General features: G+C 46.6%; 2 protein-coding genes across 4 annotated transcripts in view; both read left to right on the top strand.

Moving 5' to 3' along the window:
* Positions 1 to 11716, top strand: part of zbtb7b (zinc finger and BTB domain containing 7B) — a 22642-nt gene extending 10926 nt beyond the window's left edge. Inside the window, exons 3-4 of the mRNA XM_058085346.1 lie at positions 6854 to 7884; positions 8139 to 11716. Of these exons, the coding sequence (XP_057941329.1) occupies positions 6860 to 7884; positions 8139 to 8673 (1560 nt within the window). The 5' untranslated portion in view covers positions 6854 to 6859 and the 3' untranslated portion in view covers positions 8674 to 11716. The remainder of the gene's footprint in view (positions 1 to 6853; positions 7885 to 8138) is intronic.
* A 421-nt stretch (positions 11717 to 12137) lies between these two features.
* The window catches only part of LOC131137412 (NADH dehydrogenase [ubiquinone] flavoprotein 1, mitochondrial-like), a 32579-nt gene continuing 26029 nt past the window's right edge, over positions 12138 to 18687 (top strand). Inside the window, exons 1-10 of one of the 3 annotated variants that reach the window (XM_058085350.1) lie at positions 12138 to 12678; positions 13593 to 13675; positions 13739 to 13909; positions 13976 to 14159; positions 15155 to 15344; positions 15428 to 15640; positions 15701 to 15867; positions 15942 to 16023; positions 16128 to 16240; positions 16551 to 16708. In XM_058085350.1, coding sequence (XP_057941333.1) covers positions 12592 to 12678; positions 13593 to 13675; positions 13739 to 13909; positions 13976 to 14159; positions 15155 to 15344; positions 15428 to 15640; positions 15701 to 15867; positions 15942 to 16023; positions 16128 to 16147 — 1197 coding nt within the window. In that variant the 5' untranslated portion in view covers positions 12138 to 12591 and the 3' untranslated portion in view covers positions 16148 to 16240; positions 16551 to 16708. Of the gene's footprint in view, positions 12679 to 13592; positions 13676 to 13738; positions 13910 to 13975; positions 14160 to 15154; positions 15345 to 15427; positions 15641 to 15700; positions 15868 to 15941; positions 16024 to 16127; positions 16714 to 16787; positions 17817 to 18687 lie in introns of those variants that run through there. The other 2 variants (XM_058085348.1, XM_058085349.1) reach the window with 2 other exon arrangements.

Below are 18687 nucleotides of genomic sequence, written 5' to 3' on the forward strand. Positions count from 1 at the left end.
CTCCACTCGTAACTCAACTGGAGTGTTCTTCTTGTTTCACGTCTCCTCCCTAACACAGATTGTTTGTTTGAGCAGCCCCCCCCCCCCCCCCAAACCCCCCCGGACTCCATTTTCCTGCGGTGACCTTCCCTCCGCATCTCGGCGTTATCTCAGCCAGCGTCTCGACGCCCGCCCCCTCCGCTCGGGTCTCCGCCCCCGTCAATCTTGTTCTTCGGGTGTGATTTCTAAGAACGTCTTTTCCTCCTTCCAACCTCTTCCTGCTCTTCCTTTTCTTGTGGCAGATGCGGCTGCGTTGCCTACACGATGTACGTGCAATCACGACGCAATCACGACGCCATCGCCACGCCATCGCCACGCCGGGGAACAAAATATGACAAATATTTATACTCGCTATCTGTTTATTCTGTAATATTTACATGGAGAACACAACATGGATTTAGATTCATGACCACACGTTTAGGCCCAATCCTGGAGACCAGACCCGTCTCTGATTGGCCTGGGTTGCCCCCTGGGTTTTTCTTTCTGATGAAAGACGGGGGTCTAGTCTTTCTTTTGCTAGCTTCACGTTTATATAACCCTACAACACAATGATGTGTGTGCCTTGAAAGATCAGCCCAATGGTGAAAAATGGCGGCTACTGAAGGGTTGTCTTGACAAGTGACAAGTGAGTTCATGGGTGCATTTATTTTTAGTTGCTGTGGTTAAGTCTGCCTTGCTTTTATTCTGAAGCTTACTTTACACTAAACAGGAAGTGACTGTGCATGGTTTCCTGCTGCGTAACAAGCCAGTGGTTATGCTGCTGTTGTGGTTTCAGGTTTTCATGCCATGAAAGGTAGTTTGTGTTGCGTTGGTTCGCGTATCCGCTTCTTCGCTAGTTAGCAATATTTCAGTATGGATATGTTATTGCGGCGTTGCAGCATATTATTCAGAACTTCCCTTAAGCCATACTTGCGTAATCGTGGAAATCGGTCGTTGGTGGGGGTAGTAATCGATATTTTTATTTAGAAAGCGTGTCGCATAAACTAACACTCTCCCACACGGTGAAGTAGTGGCGCTTTGGAAAACATGTGACATCAGACTTCAGAACAACATTTCTCCTTCTCCGCCACGTTTTCTCTGAATAGCATCAAGTCATTTTTTCCCCTCCTCGCGTGGAGCCTGATATAATTGAGGCGGACTGGGAAAACTCACTTGACTTTCATGGAAAATAAGCGGCACTGAAACAACACTGGTCGTCCCCCGTGCGAGGTGGGCGTGGCCGACGTACGCGTCCACGCCTCTTGTCCTCAGTTTAATGCTAATGGCGTGGGCCACGTATGGCAGGGCTGTCCAGGCGCCGCTGTTGTGTTCGGGTGTCAATAAAGTTATTCAAGATTGTGGGGTTAAAATGCGTTTATTTTGCTCAAAAACGTTACATCATGAAGGAAATAAATTGGTTACCACTGTTAATGTTGACAGACCTTATCATTATTATTATTATTATTATTATTATTATTATTATTATTATTATTATTATTATTATTATTATTATTATTATTATTATTATTATTATTATTATTATTATTATTTGCTCCATTATTTTATTTCAATAATTTATTATATATATATTGCTATTTATTTTATTTTTATTTTCTGCATGAGGCTGTATATTACATATTATATTTTCTGCTATTTAATTGATATTATTTATTTTACATAAGCAGCTATTTCTTTATTTTATTGCATCATTTTTTTTCCCGTGATTTTCCATCTGCGGCTATCACCCCCTACCCCCCCACCCCCCCACCCCACCTTACCTTGTGTATGCGGCTCTCAGTGGACAAAGTTTGGCCGCCCCCGTCTTAAAGTGAGAAATAAATCCTCTTAGCGACAGGAAGTGAGTTTGCATAACGAAAGCAGGCGATGAGGAAGACGAGCAAAAGGGGCTCAGGTCCAACCTCACGGAGGACAACCAGATGATGAACGGAAGAAGTGACGTCGGCGGCCCTCTTGGGGGTTAAAATGATGAGCCAGGAGATAGTTAGTTAGATGTTTGGGGGCGCACCTCGGGCGGCAAACTGAAGACCATTAGCATGAATAAAGGCCTGATGGTCTAGATCAGGGGTGGGCAAACTACGGCCCGGGGGCCACATCCGGCCCGCCAAGTGTTTGAATACGGCCCGTCCGTTCTTTCCAAAGTATTTCATTTAAACTCAACATACAACCTGGCATCATGGCCTGAGCCAACCTTTTGATGGTTGTATCAATTTCGTTTTTTGACATGGTCTGTTGTTTACAAAGTGCTCCTGAAAAAAGGGACACTAATAATAATAATAATTATTATTATTATTAAATTATTATAATAATTATTAGAACTATTATGATTATTATATTAATGCTAATTATTATATTAATTATATATAATATTGTTGTATTTGCATATTTTACATAATAATAATATAATAATTATTATTTTAATTTTATTGTAATTATTATAATATTTTATTATTTTTAAAATATTTAAATATAAATATAAAATAATGAATAATAATAGCAGATTGCATGACAATTTTACAGATACAATAATACCAGGTGGAATGTTACGTGTAAAATATAGAGTCTGCCCCCCCCCCCAATCTGTGTAAATTTTGTCATATCAATGCGGCCCGCGAGTCAAAAAGTTTGCCCACCCCTGGTCTAGATAGTCTAGGCCTAGTATTGGGATTAAAAGGTTGAGAAGAACTCCCCATGATGCTACTCGGGGCCCATCCGGGGCCGGAAATGTGGGCTCCTTCAAAAACCCCTTTGTTTTTTCTGCAGTACTTTTTTTATTGCACTTTTTCCACTGACGTCGGCTTTGAGAAACGTTCCGTGTTTGTTGTTGTCGTTCTTAAGAATCCAGATTTTTTTATTCTTTCTTTTTCACAAGATCTGGGGGGGGGGGGGGGTCGCCCTCCCAGATTATTACCATAGTTTAAAAGGAAATAAGCATGATATCCTCCAGATAAGCACCATGACAGAAGGAAAGTAGTAGTAGTAGTAGGAGTAGTCGTAGTAGTAGTCAGAGTATTAGCAGTAGTAATAGTTTAGTATGTATCAGAAAAAAAGTGTCCTTTTTTTGTCATTTTGCTGATCACCCTCAATCCTTATGTGAGATGTAAACACACATCTTTCTCTTCCGTGTGTTCTAAAAATAGAAAAACTGCAAAGTTTTTACGCCCTAGAACTACTAGCAAGTCAACGCTACACCTAGCGTTGACTTCTAGCATTTCATTGGAGGACCAGCGGCATAGAATATTGATGGATTGATGGCACTGCAGTGCTCCCTCTGTCCACCAGAGGGAATCAGAGGAACCCAGAAGGGAGGCTGACGTCATCGCAGCACCCCAGCAGGCTACAAAGGCCATGCGTAACTGTGGACTTTCCTTCAAAAGTGCTCTTTTTTTCTTCGTGAAAAGGTCGTTTTTCCACAGAAAAGACATCCCATTCATTGGTGATCATTTGTACATATGTGAGGATACAAGTACACGTACTGCATACAGTACACGTACCACGATTAGAACAGCCCACAATATGTACCTGCACCAGCAATGTTCTTTCCTCTGCTGTGTTCCGTGTCCTTGAACGCACCGTAGGTGTGTGCTGAGGAGCTAAAGTTATGCTAGCGTCCTCACTTAAGGGTCATCTGTGATCTTCCATGGGGGGGTAAGCACCTCCAGGATAGATTTTATTCTTGAGATGGGTGTTTGGGGCTGGAACCTGGATTGTCGTGTCGTGAGTGAACAATGACAATTGAAGAGAGAAATGTAAGGTCAACAAGAAGCTAGCAGGAGGCTTTTTAAGTCAACGTCCTCCGCTCGAGTCTTGCTAGTAGAGCGGGCCGATACGGAAAGGCTTTGGTGTAAACTAAAAAGTGGATATTGTTCCTCGGTGTTGTGTTTGGTATCAAGGACTCATGACCCCGACATGTGACTTTAGTTGCTGCGTTGGTTGTGACTTCTCGAGTGAAATCAGCTTCCTGTCGAAGGGCGTGGCTTGGCTCTGCGGCCCGACTCGTACTTTTTCATCCGCATCAGCATATTTCATCACGTATGTATTCCCTTTATCGGAAGGTGTTTGAAAGGTTTGGTGGGGGCGGGGGTGCACGTAGGTGGCTGAATATGACATGGGGGGGGGGGTGCGGTATCGCCGCCACTTTTGGTAGCGACAGGAAATCAAGCGAGCAGAATAGCAAACAGCCCAAGATGAGCACCGAGCTAACGTGGACGTAGGTTGGAGACAAAGATGGACGCCGTGAGACGCTCGCCTGTGCCCATAAGGAAGGTAAACAACCTTCTTCATCGGCTCTACTTTTGGGTTGGGTGGGGTTCTTAAATAGGCCGCAGTAAAGATTGTCACATAACAGGTTAAATCCGACAATTAAAGTGGGGGGGTGAGTAGGACGGGACCACAGTGTGGCAAGCTGTGTGTGTGTGTGTGTGTGTGTGTGTGTGTGTGATTAGCTGGGTGTGTTTTGGAGCAGGTTAGTCCGGTGGCGCCGTGGGAACGCTCTTGTGGGATGGCCAGGGGGGGCCGCCGCTGTTGCTATGGGAGGGAGAAGGAGACAACAAGGGGGGTGAGCGGAGGTGTGGGCTGGTTGTGGAAAAACTGGTTTGCTCTGGGGTGGGGTGGGGGGTGGGGGGGGTAGTGAGACTGCTCGGCAGGTACAACATGGACACGGACCTCTACCGTCAAGTAAACTGTTTTCAGGGTGACCATCATGAAAACCTTTCCCCGTACCAGGTGGAACCTGCTGGTCTAGATCAGCCTGCAGTTTCAGAGCCCTCTAGGGGCTCCGTTTCTAGGGAGGTGTTGGAACCTTGTTGTGTCATGAATTGGTTCTAACATCAATCAGTCAATGGAGTTTCACAATTAGAAACCCATAAAAATATAAAAAAGTTTGTATTATTAATCCTGTTATGCGCTAGAACTACTAGCAAGTCAACGCTACACCTAGCATTGACTTCTAGCATTTCATTGGAGGACTAGCGGCATAGAAAATTGATGGATTGATGGCACTGCAGTACTCCCTCTGTCCACCAAAAGGAGTCAGACGAACCCAGAGGGAGGCTGACGTCATTGCAGCGCCCCAACAGCCATGCATAACCTTGGACTTTCCTTCAAAAGTGCTATTTTTTTTCTTCGTAGAAATCCTAGACCGCCCACCTTTAAGTGGACATGATACATGGGATGAGATTTTAACGTTCATTAGAAAAAAAGTCATCGGTAAATCAGAACCGGACAAACTCACCAAATGTCAAATGTTTGACGTCAAATGATACTGTTACCGTTTTCGGGCCAAGTAAACCAGGTCTATGATCATTTATCAGAATAATGTCATCTTTTTTTTTCACTCCGGAAAGTCATACTGTCTGTGAAACGTTTGCTGCATTTTTGGAAATGCTGCTTTTTCAACTGTTAAAGAGCTGCATTTTTGGAAATGCTGCTTTTTCAACTGTTAAAGAGCTGCATTTTTGGAAATGCTGCTTTTTCAACTGTTAAAGAGCAGCATTTTTTGTTTTGGTGGTGACTTTTTGTGACTGAACAACAATTCACTCTGCCGACCGAATGACTCGGTGACTGTTGACTGTCGGGACGGAGTAATCCGGGTCAGTTGGGGTGGGGCAAGTTGGTTTTGTTGCTATCACTTTCGCTCACCTTGCTCATCAACATATTCCCTTCCTGAGCATCTTTTCATTCTTCCTGCTGGTTTGAAGGTTAGAGACGAGGAAAACCGAGACGCAGTTATTGTGTGATGAATTAATTGATTTATTATTGTCCCAGGACTCTTTTTTTTTCTGAAGGAGCTAGCTTATCAAGTTTTAGTCTTACAGGATGTTGTGACACCCCCATTTACCCCTCCTGCCGACTCCGAGTACTGTAGTACTGTAGTATTGTTCAACTTTCTCATAGTAAGTGAGCGTTGCTTATTTAGCACAGCATCTTCCTCATTCTTCCACCCACTCGAGCTCGCCACTTCCTCCTTCCAGGGCTCTTCTGTCTTCGGCGTCCGTGTGGCCTCTCGTCTTCCTCAGGTATTTCAATCAAACGGCTAATGCTATCAAGGGAATTAACCTACTGCCCCGCGGTTACCCCGCGCCAACTTTGCATAATCCCGTATCTGTTCCACCTCCCTCGGAAGCACCCCCCCCCCTCGGAAGCCGCCTTCTTCTGGCCACCCCGGTTGTCGCTTGGTCTCCATTGAAACACCAGAGATATGAAAGTCACACCAAAGACTGACTAAGACTAAGACACTTTTCCCAGACTTGCTAAGCTATGTTTAGCAAAGAACGACAGTCAACCGCTGATGATGTCATAGACAACCGACTTTCATTTCCTGTTTCCACATATTAGCAAGCTAATAGGACGCTAACAAGGACGTTTTATGATGTAGAAAGTGTATTCATCACACGACGTGTCGTATGCTGACCGGAAAATGGATCCAAACTGAGACTAAATTCTGGCGGCCATTTTCGACGTTAATCACAAAACACGCTAACTGAGGTTCCGCTGTGTAACAATCCATCCATCCATTTCCTGTGGCGTTTATCCTCACCAGGGTGACGGGTGCTGGTCACATGTTTCTATAATCAATGATGCTAACGCGGCTAACGCGGCTAACGCGGCTAACGCGGCTAACGCGGCTAACGCGGCTAACGCGGCTAACGCGGCTAACGCGGCTAACGCGGCTAACGCGGCTAACGCGGCTAACGCGGCTAACGCGGCTAACGCGGCTAACGCGGCTAACGCGGCCGCAGAGACGAGCGTTATTGCATCAAGATGGCGTCACACCAAAGCGGTTTCCTGACCAAACGGTCTTTGTGTTGCCTTCCAGGCGGTGATGTCTCCAGGCGAGGACGGTCTGATTGGGATCCCGTTCCCGGAGCACAGCAGCGAGCTCTTGTCCCACCTCAACGACCAGAGGAGGACGGGGCTCCTGTGTGACCTCACGCTGACCTCCCGCGGGTCACGCTACCCGACTCACCGCTCCGTCATGGCCGCCGTCAGCCTCTACTTCCGCCGTCTCTTTGGTGCGGAGGAAGGCGGCGGCGGCGGCGAGTGCGGCGGCGGTTTCAGCGTGTGCCAGCTGGACTGCGTGGCGCCCGACGCCCTGGACGCCCTGCTGGAGTTCGCCTACACGGCGACCCTCACCATACCCAGCTCAGGAATGAGGGACGTCCTGCGAGGGGCGCAGCTCTTGGGCATCCAGTGCGTGGCTGACGCATGCCGGGACATCCTGGGGGAGAAGGAGGAGCCAAACGAGGAGGGGGCGGAGCAGAGGAACCGAAGCACGGACGGAGAGCACGGATCCCGGAGAAAGACGGACAGAAGGAAGGTGAAAAGGATCGGCTCGGATGACATCACTCCGCCGACCGCTTCACCCGTCTCGTACCCTTCGCCTCTATCCGAGAGCCACCGCTCGCCGCCCCCGACCCGGCCCCCCAGCCCTGAACAAGAGGAGCTCCTTTTCAGGTGGAAGCAGAATGGCGATCCCAGAGCGGTCAGAGTACCAGCGAGGGGGGCCACACTAAACGGAGGATACCTACACGGGCCGCTAGCACACGCGCCCCCCATCCCGGCCCCCGAGGACAAGCTCTCCGAGGAGGACGACATGGACGGCTTTGGCAACGAGTCCACGCTCATGGAAAGCACCTCCACCACCTCAGTGGCCGAGCAAGGAGGAAGAGGAGCGGGGACGGCGGGGGCGGCGGCGGGAGCAGGAAGGAAGAGGAAGTCTCAGACACCCCAGCAGTGCCCCGTCTGTCAGAAGATCATCCACGGGGCAGGAAAACTGCCTCGTCACATGAGGACCCACACGGGAGAGAAACCCTTCCAGTGCTCCGCCTGCGGGGTTCGCTTCACCAGGTACGCCAACTTCCCTTTTCTATGCGGCTTGGCCTGTTTGGGAAGCTGGAGCCTATCCCAGCCGGCCAACGTGTGGCCCAGATAGTCGGTGATAGTTTCCTTCCTGGCCATAGAGCTAGAACCGCATGCTTTTGTCCGTGAGCGACGTAAGAAAAGCCTTGGCGGCTCCTTGGCGTTCAGTCGTGCGTCCAGTCCCGTGTACTCCTGCCTAAAGGTGGAGGCCATCTTTAATGTTTGTGTGTCCCCCGTGGCAGGAACGACAAGTTGAAGATCCACATGAGGAAGCACACCGGCGAGCGCCCCTACTCGTGTCCCCACTGCTCCGCCCGCTTCCTCCACTCGTACGACCTGAAGAACCACTTGTCCCTGCACAGCGGGTCGCGCCCCTTCGAGTGCCTGCTCTGCCACAAGGCCTTCGCCCGGGAGGACCACCTCCAGCGCCACCGCAAGGGACACAGCTGCCTGGAGATGCGCACCCGCCGGCCCAGACGAGGGCCCGAGTGCGGGGCGGACGCCGACGCCCGCGCCCACTCCTCGGCCTTCCTCCCGCCCACCATGCTGGAGGGCGGCATGTTCCAGCGGGACGCCGACAGGGAGCGCACCCTGGCGCTTCAGGCTCTGGCGCAGCTCAGCCCGCACAGGTTTGCCAACTACCAGGGGCTCCTTCTGCGAGAGGCGGACCCCAAGAATTCGGGGGGGGCCCACTCCATGGCCGTGCAGCGTGGCGGCTGGTCGCAGGAAGCCGGGGAGAAGATGATTGGCGAGGAGGAGGCGGAGGAGGAAGAATAGCGAATGTGTGTGGCGACACATTAAAAATAATAATAATAATAATAATAATCTCCCTCAGGTGGCTGCGTTCATGACCTGCTGCTCCCCACGAGAGCTAAAAAAAAAAAAAAAGGACAAACGGGTTTTCAGAGCGAGGTTTGAAATGGTTAGCATTTGGTGGGGGGGGGCGATACGGCGACTTTTGGTATCGATCCGATACCAAGTAAATACTTTTTACTTGAGCTTTTGGAGGAGTGATTTTTCCTTCAATGTGTTGATCGCTTTTGGAATATCAACCAAAAAAAAAAAAAAAAAGACAGCAATTAAGACAATTTAACAACAGGGATAAATATTACAATTATTATATTCATCAAGTCAAAGTGCCGAGTCTGCAAAGCAAACAGAAATAGAAGAGTTAAAAATAGCACTTTTACGGCGCTAACTCCTTATTTCATTCATGAGGTTCATATTTTACACTTAGTAAATAGTAAATATTCATTACGTTTTCTGTTATAATATTAGAAACAATAATCCAGCAAAATGGGCTAATCGTGGCAGATGGGATTAATCACGATTAATTCATTTGTTTCAATTTGGAAATCATTTGACAGCCCAAATAGAAAATAGAAAAAAAACATGGCTGTCATGACACTGTATGGACCCAATGACCCCCCCGCCCCCGCCCCGCCCCATAGCATTTAATTTGTCCTTGTTTGACCTTCTTGTTTGCTGATCTGTCTTTGCCGTTTGACTTGTTTCTTTTAATGTCATGTTTTGTTTCTCGCTAACACTGCTAAATATGCTAAATATGCTAAATATGCAACCCCCAAAGTCCAGAGCCAAAAAGATGAATCCTTTTTGGATTGTTGAGCTGGTGCGTCCCCACGCTGCCCTCCGGTGGCGATGAGTGGAAGTGCAGCCAAATTCATGCTGTCTTAACGCTGCTTGGCTTTGGTGCTCCACACAAACTTTTAGTGTCTTTAAAAGAAAACAATGGGAGCCAATGTTGGGTTCCAAGAACTCCTTCAAGCTTCCTCACGATTCCGCTTCCGTATTTGGAGGCTTAGAGCGCCGTGCTGAATGACCAAAAGAGACCAAGTCTTGGTCAATGTTGTACAACAAAACCAACCCCCGTGTCCTTTCAAAGACTGTTGATTTCAGTCTTCAATGCACGCATTTGGCTTCCTTCTTCCAGAAAACCAAGGTGAGGGGATGACGACATGATTAGCCCGTTGGTATTTATTTATTTATTGTTTGTATTTATTTCTTTCTGCTGATCAAATACAGGGTTAGATGAGTCTTCATCCTGGGGTCTTAGTGTGACCATCTTTCCGGGCTTCTGTTTGACCTTGTGTCCGTTCATGTGGCTGCCCTGTCCGGTCTTACGGAAACATTCCATCCTGTGTCTGAGCCCCTCGCTGGCCACCGCCCCATCCTGGTCCACATCAGGGCCACATTGAGAGATATAAGACCATTAAGTATAAAAAATTCAGAGTAAAAAGCCAAACATTTATTAGGGAAAAAGACGATATTCTTGGAAAACGTACCACTTATCGTGACACCATAAGCTTTTTTTCCATAAATTTAGGACAACATCGTTAATTAGTCCAAAGACAGCTATGAAAATAATATGACCTATGCCCAAGGCCAAAGGTCACGAGTCCCCCCTTTCGTAGTCGTCTCGGGTGATGCCTGTTACGACAAAGTATTCAAATCATCATAAAGTTGTACATTTTTGCCAATATAGTTTTATGTTTAAAAGAGAAACTGGTAATACTAGGAGAGTAAAGTTTTTTTATTTTCTTTTTTTTTTATAACTTTACAAAGTTGTTTTTTTTTTTCGGAAATTTACGATTTTATTCTCAAAATCGGATTATTTGAAGGGCTAGCCGTGCTAACCTGTTTGTGTTTTCCTTCCTTCCCGAGGAGCTCGGCTCTATTTTCCCACGTAGGACACCATCACCCCTCATGGCAGCACTCGTACGTTTAAAGTGGTACATTTAGGACTTTTCTCATAAATCGGACTTTTTTTTTTTTTTTAGAAAAAAACTTGTAGATTTATTGTGAAAATCTCAGATTATGATTTCTTCTCAATGTGGCCCTGATACGGCGTGGTGCTAACTTGTGGAGGCTTGTTTTTGAATGACAATGTCCAAACAACAGCTTCCTGTTAAGGACTGTGACAGGGTGCCATGCAGCGGTTGGCGTTGGCGGGCGGTCATCTTCCTTTGGACTGACGTGCAGGTCACATGGGAGCATGGACACGGTACTGGAGACTTGTATTCCTATGTCATGTCACATGATGGGAGGAAATTGCCTTAGCTTGTCTTGTGCTGCATCTCTTCTCAGGAACTCTTGAGCAATGCACTAATGGGTGGGAAACATGTATATAGTGGCAAATGTGAGGCCGCTAGTTGGACAATAAGACGCTCTGGCTTTGGACCGTGTGTCAATATGCACACTTCCATACTCAAGTGTAAGTGCACTCAAAATGCTAAGTGTGCGTCACTATGCACACTTCCATACTCATGTGTACACGCACTCAAAATGCTAAGTGTGCGTCAATATGCACACTTCCATACTCAAGTGTGCGTGAATATGCACAGTCCCATACTCAAGTGCAAGTGCACTCAAAATGCTAAGTGTGCATCAATATGCACACTTCCATACTCAAGTGTGCGTCAATATGCACACTCCCATACTCCAGTGCAAGTGCACTCAAAATGCTAAGTGTGCATCAATATGCACACTTCCATACTCAAGTGTAAGTGCACTCCAAATGCTAAGTGTAAGTATGGAAGTGCCTGGCTCTTCATGCATGAAGGGTGCCCCGCCCCACATGTGGTGAGTGGGTGAGTGAGTGAGTGAGTGAGTGAGTGAGTGAGTGAGTGAGTTGAGGGTACCTCAATGCCAGCTGTGAAGTGTCCATCTCTTAGTTTTCTTGGCTTCAAAGGGTGAAGGGACGAGGGTCCGAGACCATCAGGGATACATTTTGGTTTTGTTTCCTCTTTGTCGAGATATCACTTTATGTAAGGAACAGAAATAAAAGATGTCTAAGCTTTAAGGTTTTTACTGGGTTTTTTTTTTTTTAACAATGGGAGGAAAGTGTGATGGTAACCATAGAAGCGGAAGATACAGTACGACTTTAATACTCACCCCGGCCACTCCAAATACAGTCGTCCAGTCCCTCCTTTATTGCTTCCAGACCCAATCAGCCAAGTCATATTTTTCTAGTTTGACGTTAGAGCATAGAAAACCAGTTCACAACCTTCTAAATATGTTTTTTCAACATTATTAGAGGGCTCAGGACGTGAAATAACACCCCTATAGTCACCTTTACATTCCTATTACCACATATAATAGCCATAATAAAAGTAAATAATGTTTACAACCTTCTAAATATGGTTTTTAACATATTTAACAGGTTTTGTATAAAGGATCATTATATTGCAGGAAGTACTATGGAAGTGATGTTAGCCTGTGCAGTGGTGCACCAAGGACACTAGAACTGAGTAGGATTCTAGTGTCCTTGGTGATTCTAGTGTCCTTAGCGGACACTGCTAACTCCTAGCTAGCATGATGTACAACAGTCCAATCAACTACACTATACATTACAATTATACACTAAACAAACAATAATACACATTTTCTATTTTTATCACTTTATTGGTTTTCTTCTAGCTAAAAGAAACCCTTTCAACTGATTAAAAAAAAATGAGTTTAGCTGAAAAATGTGGCGATCGTGTGAATGTGCTACCTCCGTCCACGAAAGGGCGGCTAAACGAGGACGTGACGTGGCTCTTTAATCCTCTTATGTTAACGAGACAGCAGCGGAGAGAACATAAAGCTTTCTCTCCACCTTCCATGAATTCATCAACTGTTGCTCTGTCGGACAAACAAAGAGAGAAGTGACTTCCATCTAAAAGTTCCAGAAGCAGGATGCTGAAGTCCCGGATGTTGTGGATGGCCGTGAGGTGTCACGTGACTCCTGGTGTGGCTTACTCTACCGCTGCTGCTCAGCCACAGGTACACACACACACGCACAAAAACACAAAACAGTCATTTAAAAAGATGATAATGATTTTACCACGTCATAATTGATATTTATATTAACATACCAGAACAGTGGAACCGAAGTTAATGTGTTTTTCAGTTAATATTGACGATGTGCGCCGCCATTTTGCCTCAGTTTGCTTGCATTCTCCAGTTAGCGGACAAATACGATGCGTGTGTTGTTGTGTTACGAATACGCTGCTTTAGTTCAACTGTGTTCTTTATTTATTTTGTTTTTTAATCACACAACGTCCTTCCTTGTTAGCATCCTGTTAGCTAGCTTAACAAAATGGCAACCGTCGCCGGAAGTTGCGTCGCCCGCCTATGAGGCAATTAATAGTTGGCTCTCAAACTAATTTTATAGTTACAATTAAAGCCGTCTAGACATGAGATAACACCCCTATAGTCGCTTTTACGCTGCTATCATCCAGTATAGCGGATGTAAGAAGACATAGTTTTTTTTGTTTTTTAATCACACAACGTCCTTCCTTGTTAGCATCCTGTTAGCTAGCTTAACAAAATGGTGACCGCCAACGGAAGTTGCGTCGCCCGCCTATGAGGCAATCAGTGGTTGGCTCTCAAAATAATTTTATAGTTACAATAGATATGAGATAACACCCCTATAGTCGCTTTTACGCTGCTATCATCCAGTATAGCGGACATAAGACATATAGTGTACTCATGCTTGTGTGTCGCTGTCAACGTGTTCCTGTTGTGTAGACAGGAAGTGATGTTGGGGGTTGTGAGTTATTGTGCAATAAAAGCCTGTTGTTCCGGCAAACAAGTCCGGTGCTTGTGTGTCTCAGCCGACATCCCGTGACCAGAGTAGAACATTCCACCGTACCAACGTAGATTGTGTACCTCAGAAGTTTTTCTTCTTTCACCAGGAGAAGGCGAAGAAGACCAGGTTCGGTCCTCTGAGTGACGAGGATCGAATATTTACCAACCTGTACGGCCGTCACGACTGGAGGTGAGTACAATCATGGCTCCACCTTTGGTGATGAGGGCGTTTGACTTCTCCTTGGTATCCCAGGCTGAAAGGAGCGCTAAGTCGAGGCGACTGGTACAAGACCAAAGAGATCCTCCTGAAGGGGGCGGACTGGATCCTGAACGAGGTGAAGACCTCCGGGCTGAGGGGCAGAGGAGGAGCAGGATTCCCCAGCGGCATGAAGTGGAGCTTCATGAACAAACCCAGCGATGGCAGGTAGACACCACGGCGTCCTGTGTCCTCAGGCGTTGACACGTCGGCGCCTTGTTTCCCCCCGTCCAGACCGAAGTACCTGGTGGTGAACGCGGACGAGGGGGAGCCGGGAACCTGTAAGGACCGTGAGATCATGCGTCACGACCCCCACAAGCTGCTGGAGGGCTGCCTGGTCGCCGCCAGAGCCATGGGGGCCCGTGCCGCTTACGTCTACATCAGGGGAGAGTTCTACAACGAGTCCTCCAACCTGCAGGTCCTACGATCACGACAGCGATACGCTCGTGTGGTTTTTTTATTCGATCTCGCCGCTTTGCTTTCACATATAATACACATTTACCGAAATGTAGAAGAAAAAGATCACAACGAGAGAGCGCAAGCACAGCTTATTGAAATAGAATTATTAAATACATATACTAAATACTTGAATATAGTGACGATACAACGTTAGAAATACTTGAAAATACTTGAAGAGAGGGCGCAATCACAGCTTATTAAAATAGAATTATTAAATACATATACTAAATACTTGAATATAGCGATGATACAACGTTAAAAATACTTGAAGAGAGGGTGCAATCACAGCTTATTAAAATAGAATTATTAAATACATATACTAAATACTTGAATATAGTGACGATACGTTAGAAATACTTGAAAATACTTGAAGAGAGGGCGCAATCACAGCTTATTAAAATAGAATTATTAAATACATATACTAAATACTTGAATACAGTGATCATACAACGTTAGAAATACTTGAAAATACTTGAAGAGAGGGCGCAATCACAGCTTATTAAAATAGAATTATTAAATACATATACTAAATACTTGAATATAGCGATGATACAACGTTAAAAATACTTGAAGAGAGGGCGCAATCACAGCTTATTAAAATAGAATTATTAAATACATATACTCAAAACTTGAATATAGTGATGATACAACGTTAGAAATACTTGAAAATACCTGAAGTTATCTTATGAGAAAAGTCATATGTTTACCAGAAAAAGTCGTCAATTTGTAAGAGAAATTCATAAATTTATGAGAATCAAGTTGTACATTTACTAGAAAAAAAGTTGTAAAATTTGAAAATGCATACATTTACAAGAATTAAGTCATAAATGTACCGTAAAAAAATGATAAATTTAGTAGTACATTATTAAGTAATTATTAAGTAATGTACAAAGTACAAACTCTTGGCTAGCGCTGGGCTACATGCTACATGCTACATGTTTGTTCCTGGAGCAGGTGGCCATTAACGAGGCGTACCAAGCGGGGCTGATCGGCAAGAACGCCTGCGGCTCGGGTTACGACTTTGACGTGTTTGTGATGCGGGGGGCGGGCGCCTACATCTGCGGAGAAGAGACGGCGCTCATCGAGTCTCTGGAGGGCAAACAAGGCAAACCCAGACTCAAGCCTCCGTTTCCCGCAGACATCGGTCAGACCGACGAGTCCCAAACGCATCATCCTCTGTCCGTGAAGCAGGAAGTAGACTGCTCACACGTCATGTTCTCCTTCTAGGGGTCTTTGGGTGCCCCACCACGGTTTCCAATGTGGAGACGGTCGCCGTGGCGCCCGCAATCTGCCGCAGGGGCGGAGCCTGGTTCGCCGGCTTCGGGCGGGAAAGGAACTCCGGAACCAAGCTGTTCAACATCTCGGGTCACGTGAACACGCCGTGCACCGTGGAGGAGGAGATGTCCATCCCCTTGAGGGAGCTGATCGAGAGGCACGCAGGTGGGTGTGTTTGCACGCGTTGACCCGCGCTGAGATGATGACACTTCCTGTTTATCACAGGAGGAGTGAGGGGCGGCTGGGACAATCTATTAGGGGTGATCCCGGGGGGGTCTTCCACTCCCGTCATCCCCCGGCAGGTGTGCGATGACGTGTTGATGGACTTTGACGATCTGGTGCGTGCAGAAAGCGCACTGGGCACGGCCGCCGTCATCGTCATGGATAAATCGGTAAAGAACACACGGAAGACGAGCCGCTCTGTCTTGGACCACGTGTGGTAAGTGTGACATTTCCACCCCCGCAGACGGACGTGGTTCGAGCCGTGGCGCGTCTGATCCAGTTCTACAAGCACGAGAGCTGTGGCCAGTGCACACCTTGCAGAGAAGGTGAGTCTCTTCTGGGATCCTCTCACGTCGATTCGCTGACTCCATGGCGAACACGTGAGGCAGTCGGGTGTCCTGCTAGATGTCTCCAAGATTGTTCCTTCTAGATCAAGATTGTTCCTGCTAGATGTCTCCAAGATTGTTGCTTCTAGATGTCTCCAAGATTGTTCCTGCTAGATGTCTCCAAGATTGTTCCTGCTAGATGTCTCCAAGATTGTTCCTTCTAGATCAAGATTGTTCCTGCTAGATGTCTCCAAGATTGTTGCTTCTAGATGTCTCCAAGATTGTTGCTTCTAGATGTCTCCAAGATTGTTCCTGCTAGATGTCTCCAAGATTGTTCCTTCTAGATCAAGATTGTTCCTGCTAGATGTCTCCAAGATTGTTGCTTCTAGATGTCTCCAAGATTGTTCCTGCTAGATGTCTCCAAGATTGTTCCTTCTAGATCAAGATTGTTCCTGCTAGATGTCTCCAAGATTGTTGCTTCTAGATGTCTCCAAGATTGTTCCTGCTAGATGTCTCCAAGATTGTACATCAAACATCTCTGCAGGAGTGGACTGGATGGACAAGATGATGTGGAGGTTTGTGAGAGGAGAGGCTGCCGTTTCGGAGATTGACATGATCTGGGAGCTGAGCAAGCAGATCGAGGGCCACACCATCTGCGCTCTGGGCGACGGCGCCGCTTGGCCTGTGCAGGTGACGTCGGCGCCCACCCGACACCCGCAGCTTGACCTCCGGCGAAAAAAAGCCTTTTGTTTTGTCCTCCGCAGGGACTCGTGCGTCATTTCCGTCCCGTCATGGAGGCTCGCATCGCCGAGTACAACAAGAAGAACTCTCCACGGGAGCCTGGCGTTGAGATGATCTGAATAAAGTCAATCCCTCGTTTATCACTTTCAGGCACATTTTCACCAAGTAGGAATACTTATCGGTTTAGCACCTTCTACACGCAGGTTTTAACATTATTAGAGCCCTCTAGACGTGATATAGCATCCCTATAGTCACCCAGGCCTTTGTCTTTCAATGTGTGAATACTTGAATGTACAATTTTCAAGTAAAGTACACGAGTACAGTACGTGGAATGGAAGACAGCGCCTTATATTCTCAGACCTCCCGTGACCATGTGAAAGTATGCCCCCCCCCCAAAAAAAAATGCTGAATCCCAAATGTACCACGCAATATTAATGTAGCATTGACAACAGGTGATATTTTGAGAATAAAGTTTTGAATTTACAAGAAAAAAAAAAGGTGAGTTGATGTTCCAGGCATGCCTGAGACAGCTATGGAAAGGGCGGAGCTATATATGTGACCTTTGGCATCGGGCGTGTGGATGTGGGGGCGGGGTCAGGAAGGGCTCCACACGCTAACCTGTTTGTGTTTTGCTGACAGTGTCAAGGCCGCACGTGTGTAGAGGGGCGTGGTCACATGGGCGCAGGTGGGCGTACGCGCGTGCGTCCTGACGCGTACGGAAGCCACGCGAGACGCGCACGTGCTGGTGCCGCCGGAGGAGAGGAAATGCCGGAAGCCGTGATTGTTTCAGACGGTTCTGTCACACAAACATTTCCGTTCGTGTTTGTATTCTTCATTAGCTTAGCCGTCACGCTGTCACTTGTCAAAGTTGTTCCAGTTGGGTGCCGTTACCACCGTCATAAGCCCACCACACCGCGGAGTCTCTGTAAAAACTCATCAAGACGGAGGACCCCTTACAACAAGTCATCAAAAAGGCATTAAAGGAGCACAAATCACCGCACACAAGGCGCCAACGTGGGTATGACGCCGGGGGAGCCACGTCCGCCATGAAGGTAAGCAACCTGTTTGCTTTGTTGGATTGGTCCGTGGATTAAGGAATGGTGCACCGTGTCATTAAGGACAATGGTGGAAATGCATGGCAGTCAGATTGTATTCATGTATCGGATAGCAATGTTAAACATGGAAAGGGGAAGTTACATTGTTAAAATGAGCAATGTTATATTAGTAAAATAAAGAAGGACGTGCCCTTTAATTTGACACCTCATTGACTTGTTAAACAAGGTAGATGTGACAGCACTGGTCCCCAACATGGAGTCTTAAGCTGGCAGCCACCCAGGACAACCCTGCTACAAACCCTATCATAGTTTAGGCTGTCTTGGGAATAAAGTAAAGTGTGTTATTTGGAATGAATATGCATCACAATGTATTACTTTTCCCCTTTTCATACTACTTTGCATTCCAGGAATGTATGAAATCCACCAACATCCATGACTGTTTTAATGAAGCAGCATAGAAGGTGGATAGATATCTAAATGCTCCCTATTGAATTTGCTTTTATATGCTGAAGGACTTTAAAAAAACATTTTTTGTTGTGGTTGTTTTTAAGGCCAAAGGGTTTGATTTGTAGTTTGTGTTTTGAGTACAAAGTTTCCATGTCACGCCTTGTTGGCCCTTAGTAAAGTCCTGGTAGGTGTGCACTGTATGGTCACATCCCATGGTCATATACCACGCCCCCTGGGTCTCTGCAGCAGTCTGGAACCAAGCATTGGGGGTATGTGGTCCGGATATAGCCATCCTCTCCACGTGGTTGGCATGCTCAGGGTCGCTCACGTCACCCCGGGGTCGTGAAAACCTCTCCGGTGGCGACTAACGGTACCAGGAGCGACTCCCATCTTTACGGCTACTGTATCTTAGTGCATCCCT

The sequence above is a fragment of the Doryrhamphus excisus genome, chromosome 10 (assembly GCF_030265055.1).
Source record: "Doryrhamphus excisus isolate RoL2022-K1 chromosome 10, RoL_Dexc_1.0, whole genome shotgun sequence".
In the NCBI taxonomy this organism is placed as follows: domain Eukaryota; kingdom Metazoa; phylum Chordata; class Actinopteri; order Syngnathiformes; family Syngnathidae; genus Doryrhamphus; species Doryrhamphus excisus.